The sequence below is a fragment of the Chamaea fasciata genome, unplaced genomic scaffold, assembly GCF_029207755.1.
Source record: "Chamaea fasciata isolate MVZ Bird 193981 ecotype frontalis unplaced genomic scaffold, bChaFas1.0.hap1 SCAF_16, whole genome shotgun sequence".
Taxonomy (NCBI): Eukaryota; Metazoa; Chordata; class Aves; order Passeriformes; family Sylviidae; genus Chamaea; species Chamaea fasciata.
This window is the reverse complement of record NW_027094101.1, coordinates 6,903,197-6,915,460: the sequence shown is the minus strand read 5'-3', so window position 1 is coordinate 6,915,460 and position 12,264 is coordinate 6,903,197. Positions and strand designations below refer to the sequence as shown.

The 12,264-nt window shown below is 45.0% G+C and overlaps 1 protein-coding gene across 3 annotated transcripts in view; it reads left to right on the top strand.

The window, feature by feature from the left end:
* Positions 1-1,965, top strand: part of CARD11 (caspase recruitment domain family member 11) — a 44,025-nt gene extending 42,060 nt beyond the window's left edge. For all 3 annotated transcript variants that reach the window (XM_066198120.1, XM_066198123.1, XM_066198121.1), the window contains exon 24: positions 452-1,965. In XM_066198120.1, the coding sequence (XP_066054217.1) occupies positions 452-656 (205 nt within the window). In that variant the 3' untranslated portion in view covers positions 657-1,965. The remainder of the gene's footprint in view (positions 1-451) is intronic.
* The last annotated feature ends 10,299 nt before the right edge of the window (positions 1,966-12,264 follow it).

The following is a 12,264-nucleotide window of genomic DNA, read 5'->3' as shown; positions in this document are numbered from 1 at the left end:
TCTGGTACTTCTACGTGCACTATTTCCTCCCATGACTCCTCCCTGAAATCTCACAACCAGAGAGAGCAGGAATTCCCCAAATCTGGCACTCTTTCACTGTCACTGGTGGCAATGAGCATTGTGGGAGGATGAGACCGAAGAAAATGTGGTTTTCTCCATGCTCAGCACTCCCACAGCATTTCTTAAGGTAATGCAAGCTGGAAGAGGAGAGCTCATAAACACTTGCACTCTCCCTCCATTCAATCCTCTTAAATTGTTTCCCCGTAGCAAATATTTCTCCTTGGGGGCAGCATGGAGGTAAGGGGATGGTAGACCTGGAGTAGCTGCATTCTTCACTGCTTTTATTGCTTGTAAGTAGTTAGGAGAAAATAAATTCTTGATGGGACAGCTGGGACTACAGGATTCACTTAAAATGCAAGACATTTATTTTTGGTCTGCTCATTTGATACAGGAAACTGCTGCCGAAGCCGGAGACTGAGGATGAGTTTTTACGGATGTGCCGCCTGAAGGAGAAGGAACTGGAAGCTCTGCCTTGCCTTTATGCCTCTGTGGAGGCTGAGGCCTGGAGCAGCATCGAGGATCTGATCCGGACAATAAAAGACAGGATCGGGGAAGAGCAGAGGAAAACCGTCTGGATAGATGAAGATCAGCTATAAAACGCCCCAAGGAACACGGAGCTCTTTGGTGAGGAAAGGACACATCCAGGTGGAGCGGGGGCTCACAGAGTTCTCTGGTTGGGTGCCCAGAGCTCACTCCTGTCTCACCCTTGCTGGCTGGGCACTTCCTGCTGGCAGGATGCACGTCTGCAATGGGACTGGAGCTGTGTGGAAGAGCCAGAGTCTCAGATGCTGGGATCCAGGCTGTGGGGCCACCACCACGATTTCTGATCCACTCGCATTTCTTAAGGGACAGCAGCTGTTTAACACATGAGGACAAAGATCTTGAGAGAGATTATCGTAATTTATTATGTTCAAAATATGGATCTCTTTTGTCTCATTGAAAACTTCTGATGAGACCAAATACGAGGAATCTGAAAGGGATAAGGCATGGGAACTGGGCTCCAGGATGTGGAATTGGGATGTGCTCCCCTGAGGTGAGATTCTGAACATACCCAGCTGAGGAAGCTGAGGGCTGGTTGGGTGCAGCAGCAACACAACTGCTGATGGCCAGAGCAGCTCTATAGCCCTGTTTCTTCACAGCCATTTTAATCAAAAGAGAAGAAAATATCTATTCCTCCTGGCATTAACTAAAATGAAAATTTTCTCTTCCTTTTGAAACCCCAGTTTTATTTAACAGTTTTGCAAGTTTCCTTTGTAGTCCTGGCGCTTACAGGAAAACAGACTTCACTGTCCCAGTGGCACATCAGATCTTTCCAGGTCTGCCAACATTTCATTTAGTTTATCCCTGCCTCTGCATCATATTCATTTGTACACCTCTCAGTTTTTAACATTTTTCTACTCATGGAAAATACCACGGCGCCTTCTTCGGACAACAGATTTCTCTGTTTCTTCACTGAAACATTTCTCTACAATATCATTGCCTGCCAACATGCCTGCTCTCGACAGGAGGAACTGTTCTGAGAAGAAAAGGAGAATTTCATAAGCCAGTAATTGCTGTGAACCACTCAGTCCTTGACCTGTGTGCCGTGACTGACAGCGAGGAGATCGGCAGGCACCACACTGTGCTGTGGCCAAGTGGAAAATGCTTCCAGAAGTGTGTGCAGAGGTGAGGAGACCATGTCCCATTTTCAAAAGCACTTAAGTCCTCAGAGAGTTTAAGTTCCATTGCTCATGAGTGTGACTTAGACTCCTAAATCTCTTCAGTCTTTGAAATCTTTCCTCTCGACATTAGACGCTGTACTGAGATTGCCAAATTGATCCAATAAAACTGACCCGATAATAATGACTCGCGCAATTGCTGATCTGAAATGCAATAAAAATTGACCTACAGATGAAGAGTGGTCCATCCCATTGTCCTTAGATCCTTCATTCCTTGCCATACCCCTCCCTTTTAAGATGCATTTAATAACAAATTTCTTTTCGTTCCGCATTCATCCCCAGTCCCCCATCTTGGTGCTATGGGCTGATGTACAGCAGCAGGCAATAAAAAAACAGTCGGGATCTAAACAGAACATCTGGCCTGGTTGCCTTCACTAGATTAGCTGCTCCCTTGTCTTTGCAACAAACTTCTGCTCTGGGTGTCTCTCAGGTAGACTGGGTCAGCCCATGTTGGCCTGTGGGATTGTGCTTTTCTTTTATGCTCTTTTTTCTTTTATGCTCTTCTCTTTTATGCACATCATTTTTTAACTAATGGAATCTTCGAGAAGTAATTTATGTCACTTTATATCTAATTGCTGCTGCTGTGTTTCTCAAGTTATTAATGTTTGAAAGAATGCTCATAGCTAGCACTTCTCAGAGAATAGCTCTTTACCTGCCCAGTGCCATCTGCTTGGACTGTGCAGGCAGGGCGATACTTCCATGTGAAATCTCTTTACAAAGAGGACAGGCTGCACACACGATTTGCAACTCCCTCCAGGGCAAAGAATAACAACCAGTTGGGGTATATATAGAACAAATTGCATGATTCTTCAGAGATCCTCTGTAGCTCAAGCAGAAATAAGAAAGCATCAGTTGGAAGAACTAAGCCTTCCAGGAGCATTTTGCATTCATTCCTAATGTCCTGATAACGCATCCTTGTGTAACAGCTGCCTGTGGTTTGTTCCTGCCCCTCTTGTGAAAGCTTTTGAGTCCACAACTGAGCAATGGGAGGGACTGCAGGAACATTTCTCAGCTGCTTCAGCAAAAAGTTCAGCCAGGTCAGCATCAGATGCCTCCAGGAGCCAGCAGCTGACTGCTCACCAGCCAGAGCACAGAGAATGTCCGTGTGCCACTGGCTGTGCCACAGGGATCCCAACCATCTGCTGGAGTGGCTGCAACAGATGGCAGGTGGGGCAGAGGAGATGGACTGTCTCAGAATGCCGTGGTTGTTTCTGCAGTGATCTCCTCTCCCCACAGCTTTATGTCTCTTTGCATGGACAAAGCCGAAGATGTGATTTGTCCCACTTCACTTTAGGCACAGGAAAGGCATCTGCCAGACTCTGGAGGAGGTTCCTTTGTAGTGAGCAGAGGTACACCTCCAAAGAGCTGTTTCTCTGACTTACTGGAGATGGCTATCTAAGGGTGAGATGAATTGCCCTCTGAACTGTCTGGGGTGTTCATAGACTACAGCAAGAAAGGAGAGAATTGGCCTGGCCTTTAGCATTTAGCTCTTTGATCTGTAATTTAGGACAGCTAAACCACCTTCTGGGAAAAGTGGAAGCAGAGATTGAAGCAGAGAACAAGAGATCTAATTATTTCTGTGAAACAAGAGAGGAATGGATACGTAGAACAGACCTTTCTTCTCATATCCAAGTGCAAAATTCCAAGTGTAAATTCCCAGCTCTGCAGACACTATAGGGCCTTGTGGTTGTCTGTTCATGTGATGCAAAACAACCAGATGCTGTCCAGTGCAGTTCATGGCACAGCTGTGTGTTGTACCCTGCACAAGCCTCGTCTCTCTGTGACTCAGTGGAGGAGGACTGAAAACTCTGCTCCCTCTTGACTTCTGGGTGTGAACTCCAAGAGTAGATCTGTAGCTGGAGTGGAGCTGCAAAACAGCCACAGAGCAAAAGGGGCCGCTGTCATTTACCCTGGCTGGGGGGTGCCCCTGCTCTGGAGCCAAGGGCTGAAGGAAATGAACCCCTGCAACTTTTGAAATACATGCAGATTCTGAAAAGAGGCCATGATTTTCCCTGAATGTCAGAGTTGATCAGTGTGGATTCCAAGTCCTGAACCAGCAGATTTGAAGTGTAGACTTGGAATTTGGGCTGTAGATCACTGTGGTATCTTCCATTCTGCTAAATCTCCCTTGTGAGGTTTCACCTTAGGCCACATCCCTCCTCACATGCATATCCCAGTTACACAAACCTGAGCTCAGCACATGCACAAAAGCCCAGCAGGCATAGCCAGCTTCAATAGGGGTTGTGTGCTCAAAAAACTGGGAACATCAATTAAGAAAACAAAATGGGAACTGGAAATGTTGTAAATGTTCCCTGTAAGTAATGTCACAATGGAATCTCAAGCAGATTCTCCACTTGATCTCATCAAAGGGTTAGAATGGGACTGGTTTCATACTGATCTGTTCTTTGGTTGTTTCTGTATTTTAGACAGCACTTGATATGAGATTTGGGGTGAATAACTGGACTTGCGGGTACCACCAAAATTCAGATACATTCTCTAAATCAGTCTAAAGGGGGAAATTCAAGCTGAGTTGGAACTGGAGGCCGTGCTTGGACACCAGAGCTCAGTCTCAGCTGCCTTGTGTGGATCCCAGGTGTGGATCCCTACCTATGGTAAGGAGCATTCACAGCACAACCCATTTAAAAATCACTCATGGATTTTAATTGAAGTCTGGGAACATTTCTCAGCAGTTTGTATTTTAAGTTAGAAAGGAGGTAACAGAAAGCCCAGAAATTGCCCTATGTTTGGTCTGCTGCTTCTACTGTAAGAGGTGTAAAACATAGAATAATAACTGCCTTTCAAAATGGATTATTTGAAAACTACTTCTTCTTGCTTTTAAGAGCTCACAAGAGCTTGTTGGAAAATTTTTTACATGCAGATTGTTCTTCTGAAAATGTCATTGAAAAATTGCCCACTAGAAAATGCAATTGGAAATTTTTTCAATGGAATATTGTCCTGTTAGAAAGTATGTTTTCATCTAAATCAAATGTCTGTGGAAATTCTTCCACTCTAACATTTCATTTTTAAAAAATTCAAAGTATTTCAATACTACTGAAGCAGTAATTTTCAATATTTCACATACTTTCAATCTTTAATTTGAAAACATTTTGGGGGTTAATTTTTAACTTTTAGAGGTGAAATATTTTTAAAAGTCTACATTTAAGCATTTGATTTGATTGAAACACTTGTATTTGATGTTTATATACTACAAAATAATGGAAGTAATGGCTTACAGCTCTCATATGTGGTATAATATCTGTGATCACGGGAGAAAAATCAAACTGAGTCTGCCTTTGCTTTTTGTTTAACTCTGCTGCTAAAATGATGTATTGTGTAAGTCAGTATCATGCAGTTCAGCACATTGGGGAATTGTTGCAGGTAAAAATTTCATGCAAACTTTATTACACAGAATTGGATATTCCTTTGAATCAGAATTCTGGCTGGAGGCAAAGCTGTCAATCGGTCCGGCTGCAGCACAGACAGCTCTGGCGCACAATTTGCAGGGGGGGTAGGAACACACACAAAGCAGACTTGTGCCTACAAACTTGAAGTGCAGAGAGATGCCAAAGCTGGAAAAATGCCTGTAAACCTGTTCGAGGTTTCTGTATTCTTTCTGCCAAGCTATTTTCACGGCCCAGGGTTGGAGAGCTGGGTACAAGGCTGCGGTGGGGCACTGCTGAGCCCTGGAGCTGCTCGCAGCTTCTTCAGCCCTGCCTGGGCTGGGCTGTCTGAGCAGCAGTTGTTAAACTGTTCCCTGGAGACTGGCAGAGCAAGACACAGGAGTTCAGGGCTTCTGGAAGAGCATCATTCTAGGATTTTGCAGTTGTTTGTATTGTGTATTCCAAGTCATTCAGCCTTAATCAGCTTAGACCGTGACAATATGTGTTCCCCTTTGGTGCAGTTTCCATCTCCTGTGCTCTTGTTCAGCTCTGAGAAGCTCACAAAGAGACACAAGACATCAAACAGGAGATGGTGATTCACTGCTTGTAAGTCATTTTGTGTCCTCCCTTTCTCCTGCTGGCTCCGTTTTCAGAGTTGCTTGCTCTGTATCCTATGTACCACAAGGGCTGGTTGGGACTGTGCAGCCCTGAGGTCTCTCACTAGAGCACCACAAGATTCAGGAACGGCTGTCAACTGAAACTGTAACTCCGGGAAAACCTTCTGCTTTTCCAGACTCATCTGTAGAAGAAAAATGAGGCTCTCCCATGGATCAAGGCCGTGTGACTTTTGGTTTTGGAAACCAAATCCATCATGAAATTTGGTTCAGGCACAGTGAATGGGGGCTCTTGAGCGCTGGCAGCTTGGGCGGCACCCTCCTGGCATAGCAGGAGTGACAGTGACCCTGCTGTGCCAGTCCTGCCCACACAGTACCTGCAGCAACTGGGCTGATCATTCTGCCCAACCGAATCCATTCTAATCCAGCCAAGACAGTGCTGACAGGCTGTGTGCCATGAGGTTTCTTCCATGTATTTCAAGCCCTGCAGAATTCTGCCATGCTCCCAGAAATCACACTTGGTACCTCTGTAAAACTGTCTAACCCTGACAGACTACCCCAGACCCAAACATGGAGGAATCTGTGCTGTTCTTACTGACTTTGATTCCTTGCCAATTTTGAGGCTGCAGAAGCAAACAGAAGGCCTGGCATCCCTGCAGATTTCACCTGTAGAACTGATGCCCCTTTAAGAAGAAGGTGCTGTCACTGTCTCTGTAGGGATGCAGGAGGTGACAGAGAGCTGAGGGCACCTGTCCACAAGGGCCAGTGGCACAGCCTGGCTCCCCCTGGGCTGCCCTGCTCTGTCTCCAGGCTCTGGATGGGGGGATGATGCCATCTGGCAGCTGGATCAAGGGTTTGATTGGGGCTTGCCTTAAGTGGTGAGATTTCTAACTTGATTTGAGAACCCTACCAGTAAGCCAAGTTAGAACAACAGGAAGCTCATCCACCCTCCCTCCCCCACCTCCTTTTTTCTGTTCCTCTGCTGCAGAAACTGTCTGATGTTCATATCAGAGGCTCTCCGGGGTTAAATGCACCATTAGTCACTGGAAAAAAGGGGGAAAAAGACCTTTTAAAAGCAGATGGTAGATGATAGAGAACCTGTTTGAGAGTAACTATCTACAACAGCGTGTCTGCTTCATCAGATATTAGCATCAAAAGCTGTCTGACAATTTAGCAACAAACAGCAATATCGATTTTCTTCCAAAGTACAGATGCAGAAAGACAAAGACAGAGAGGTGGCTTTTTCAGAGGATCCCCATTATGCCTGGGCAAAGACAAGGCAGGAAAGGATTTGCGGCCCCCAATCCCTTCAGCGGGGCAGGAGCAGCCTGCAGGGGAGAGGTTCTGGAGGGAAACACAGGAGAGATCCCCTGCAGCCTTGTGAGGAGCCTGTGCAGAATGGAGGGGCACCATCCCAGGGATGAGGAACGGGGGCTGGAGCCAGGCTGCTCCCACCAGGGAAAATGGGAAGCAGAGCAAAGCAGTGGAGCTGGGATGGAATGTGGAAGAGACATGGGATGTAGCTTGCTTCCCTTGCTGTTTTCAGAGGATATGAGAACTGAGCAATCTGAACAGTAAAAGCTACCACTCCTTCTGTCTCTCCCTTGGATACAGCAGCCATCCTGACTTTTCAGGGTACTGCCAAAATAGCCATTTTAACACCTTAGCATCTGGAAAAATTTCACTTCAGAACTAAGATTTCTCCTTTATCCCTTGTCCCATTAATTTCTTTTTCACACACTGGTAGAAAATCCTCCTTATGGTCAGCAGTTGGCTCTTGGAACCATTTCTTGGTGATGAGTGTTGGTTATATCCAGTACTTTGGACAACAGCTCCCGACTTCTGATTTAAATTCCTTGCAACCAGTGGTCTCACATCAATTATGTACACTGCTCCTCGTCTCTGTGTCTAAAATGTCAGTGAATCTGATAATTTTTGCTCACAGAGGTGGGGAACTAACAAGGATCTCTGGCACAGCCTGCAGTGATTGCATCTACCAAAGCATTAGCAAAACAGCAAGGAGACAGAAACGGGCACTGACACTTGCTCAAGTTCAACCTCCAACAGCAGCAGGCAGAGAACTCCTGACAGAGTGCTCAGGGAGGGACCAGGGCATATCAGGACACTGCTCAGGAAGGGCTGCACCAGGCAATCTCCAACCGTGGTCATGGGAACATTTGGAAAGCGCAGGAAAGAAATAAACACAGTAAGAAATAAAGAATAACTCATAATTAAACTGATTTACTCCTGGCAGAAACAGACACAATTCCATTAACTTTCAGTTCCATCTAAATACACACCAGAAAGAAACAAAGCTGGATATCGACTCTGACCTAGTTGGAGTTCTTTATACTAACATTACTGTATCGTTAAAATACTGTTTTAAGAGCCGATTTTGGGCTGTTGCCTTCATTTTTGCACCCTAGAGAAAGCCAGTGGGGTAAATTTCTATTAAATGAATGTGAAAAATTGATGCCTGGTTCTAAGTGCACGCTTATAAATATAACATCAAATCCAGTGGCTTACAGCAGCTCCTCTCCCAAAGAGCTCTGCCCTCGGAGCCTGCCCTGTGGTGGTTGTGGTGTGTCTGACCCAGCCTCCTGGACCAGCCCAGCACCTTCCAAACACACTGGGAATATTCAGCTTTGTCATTGTAGCCTGTCTGCAGCGTTTGCTTCCCCATATCCTGGTGCTGAGGTGATTTGCTCATTATCAGATTGCTGTTTATTAATCAAAGCGGTAACAATGGGACGGAGGAACTGGAATACAGCACAGACAGTGCTTCATTTGTTCCAATTGATTTTCCTATCACATTTTATTACTACTATTTACTTTGTATGCCTTGGGAAGATTGAACTGCACTGTGCTGTAGGGGCAGGCATTTGAATTTCTCTTCTCTTCAGCTCTTTCTATTTCTGTGGTGATAGTCAGAACAGTGGGTTCTTCCAGCAACTAAGCCATGACCTTCTCTGCTATAAAACAGCATACAGAGATTCTGTGATAATGAGACTCCACAGTGTGTGAAGTCTTGCAGGTGGAGTCCTAGGGAAATCCATGAGAATCGTGGCTACTGAGCACAAATTATCTCTCCAAGATGACACCTTACAAATGCTCAGCACTGGCCAGAGCCACTGCTGCAGCTGCAGCAGCTGGGATGTACAGAGCTGCAGATCAGGCACCTGCACTTAGGCTGGGACGAGCAGCTTGTACCAGGGGGAGGTTTCGTCCTGCAGTAAAATTAATGGAGCTGATGGTGATGATGGGGTTTTTTTTCCCTGCTCCTTCCTCTCTTCTCCAATGTCTTAGGTCACTGTTCACAAGCTGGATCTTGCAGTGTCCAGCCAGCACATCTAAGCCATGAGGGCAGAGCAGATGATTCCTGTCAGGAGGTCTGTGGTGCGTTATGGAAGCTGACGCGTGGGTCAGCAGGAAGACACAGGGTGGCGCACGTTGTAAAATGACATTAATCGTCCCCTTGCCAGTAACGGGGCTCACTGAGAACCAGCAGCAACTTTAAAACTGACTGAAAAACTATCAAAATCTGTGGCGAGGCTCTTATTTTCAGCACAGCAGGGATTTCACTCTAGAGATTTATAAGTGTTTGAACTATATTTACTCTGAAATTGCCCCATTCAGTGAGTACAACAGGAAACTCATGGTCGGCTGCAACTGTAGGTGTCAGATGCAGTTGCGTGGGGAGGTGATGAGAATATATGTTTAACAGAGGCTTTGTTTTCTACACTAATTTTAGAATTAGCCTAGTTGAGGAGTGAGGAGGCAGCTCTCAGGTGGTAGCACGTGTCATTAATAAAGTTCAAAACACAAACCACAGACAGTCAGCTGAGCTGAAAGTTTCCGTGGGCTCTTCACTGTTACAGAAATGTGAGAGTCCTTCAGACAGGAATTTCTTTCTTAGCATGAGTTTCATCTTTCTGAGATGCTGTTTTGTAACTTAGGCAGAGTGGGTGAATGTGTGAATGTGCAAACACAGTCCTGTGTCACCACCCAGCAGAATAAGCCTATGCAGACATGTGCAGCATCATCTTTTTTGGGAACATGCCCCTTGACATTGGGGAGAATTGCTCCCTTTTTATTATTATTCTTTTTGGTCTAGCAGAACTACTTCTTTTGTTCCACCAGCAGAAGCTTTGGGGGTTTAGAGCTGAGTTGTAAGTCCTGGCCCCTCTCTGAAGTACATCCATGCGCTTGTCACTGGGCCAGCAGTGCCTGAGTCACTTGGACTTTGCCTGATGGCTCCCTGTCCTCCTGCTCTCAATGACCTTGAGCTGCACCAAATATTTTTTTTCTCCCAGTTTTGGGGTTTTTTTCAGTAGCAGTGAGAGTAATTGAGTAATTGTAAAATGGGCCACGGGACAAGTAGGGGTTAAATGAAAATGAAAATAATGCCATTCCTATTTTTTGGAGCATTTTTTGGTCACGCTTAAGGTCACAGCGAGATAAAGGGTGAGGAAATAGCCTGAGAATTTAACATCACCGATGGCTTCTGCAAGCACAGCCTGAGAGTGAGGGGAGGGGGAGAGGAAGGAGGAAGGGGAATGTACAGACACTGGTGGTAGATTTAACCAGGACTCAGTTCAGACACCTGGAGCAGACTCACTTGAGCAGTATCGATCAGAGTGGAAACATTAAGTATCTCTGTTAATCTGGCACTGTTTCATTCGTGCTGCATTATTATTGTTATTAGAACCTGTGATTTACCGTGTCCAGCCTGGATCAAATTCAGCAGCTGTGTTTCTCCAGATTATTTTGCACTCCTCCTTACTGAAGTGCAGTCTGGCTGCAGAAGTTTTACAGCTCTTTGAAGGAATGAGGTCTCCCTCCAGTGGTGGCAGGAAACAGCTTTGACTCCCTAAATCAACGAGGGCATGTGAGGCTGGTGAGTGTGCACCACAATACCCTTCAATGGGAAATAATTTTTGAAGGATTTTTGAAGACCCTTCGCTATCAGCCACCTCTTCTTATAACATCGCTCCCAGTGGAACCCCCCATTGTCTTTGAAAATCTTCTCTTCTCTGTAAAATCTCCTTTTAATACTACCCTTTTTAAGAAAATAGTTTAATATGTGCAAATAGCACTGAATTCCCACTCAATGTGCCTGTTTTCCAGTTGCAGTAGTAATAGTTCCTTTTGCTGATTGTGAAGTTGCACATGAAATACTGGGTTGGATCCCACCACCCCATGGCATGAAGTCATGCAGTGCTTTAGACATTTTGCAGAAAAAAAAATCCCTTTGGATTAAGCTGTTTTCAGTTCAGAAGAGACATGTCTGAGCCCTGGTCACCTTGTAACAGAAAGCCATATGACACAAGTGCACTGGGGTGAAGAGATATTGATTTACCTTCTGTAAAATGAATGTAAAGTCAAAAGTCTGAGCATTTTTCAGCACCTCTCCATACTCCGCCTGATTGGTGTGACCCTGGCTGCAAGCCCCATGTGTCTCAGACCTTCCACTGCACATCTCACACCTTCCTAATCATCCTCCAATTGCAGATTCATATTGTGAGTTGCAAAACTTGTGTGGTCTGTGTTGTAAGTCACAACTGCTCCCTTATTCATCCATTTTGTGTTCCTCACTCAAGTTCTCTGGTTTTTCCTCTCTCTCTCCTCACATTTCCATATCTGAAGCAAACTTCATAAACCACTTTTCTTAACCTCCCTAGGCCTTACTATAGCACCAGCAGAAAAGGTGCAATATTGAAAAAGGTATTAAAATAGCAGAGTGATACCTCCAGAGTGATGGGAAGCAGCGAGAAAGAGAATTCTACTGAAACCAGTCTTTAATGTTAATTATGTTTTCCCTTCCAGTAGTCAACAACCACTCAGTGCTGAAATTGGAAGACTTGCTCAGAAAGGGTTCCATGGGATTGTTTGATTGGGCTATGTCAGTGGGGCTTGTGGTTACCATTCTCCTGATTTCATGCCAACAGAATGGGCAGTGATGGCTTGAGAATCAGCTCAACAGTTCCTCTTCTTCTGAGCATCATAAATGGTTTACAGAAAACCCATCTGAGCATTTTCTTTCTTAGCTCTTCCATCATCAGAACTGTGATACAGAATAGCTTTATTCAGTCCTCACTGTATCACAACTGCTTCCTTAAATACGAATTTATTTTTGAAGATAAAATTTTATCTTCTCTCTTCCAGGAAAATGCATTGTCCATCTGTATAGTTTGGGTTTCTGTTTGTAGTTTTGCCCTGTCACCCCCAAATATTCAGTGTATGTTTCTTTCTCCTTTTAGCCAAGGGTATAAATTAAAATCCAATTTCATTAAAGTTGTAAGTAATCACTCTCTGGCTCTCATTAGCAATGATTCGGTGCAGGGGGATCCCGGCTGCTCCCACAACTGTAATTCAATTGGACTCACCAGCTCTTGTTCACAAATCGCTTGAGCTGCACTTTCTTCCCAAATTTATGGCATCAGCACTGTCCAGAGGTTGAATTACAGCTGCAGGTTTGATCAGGGACTGCAT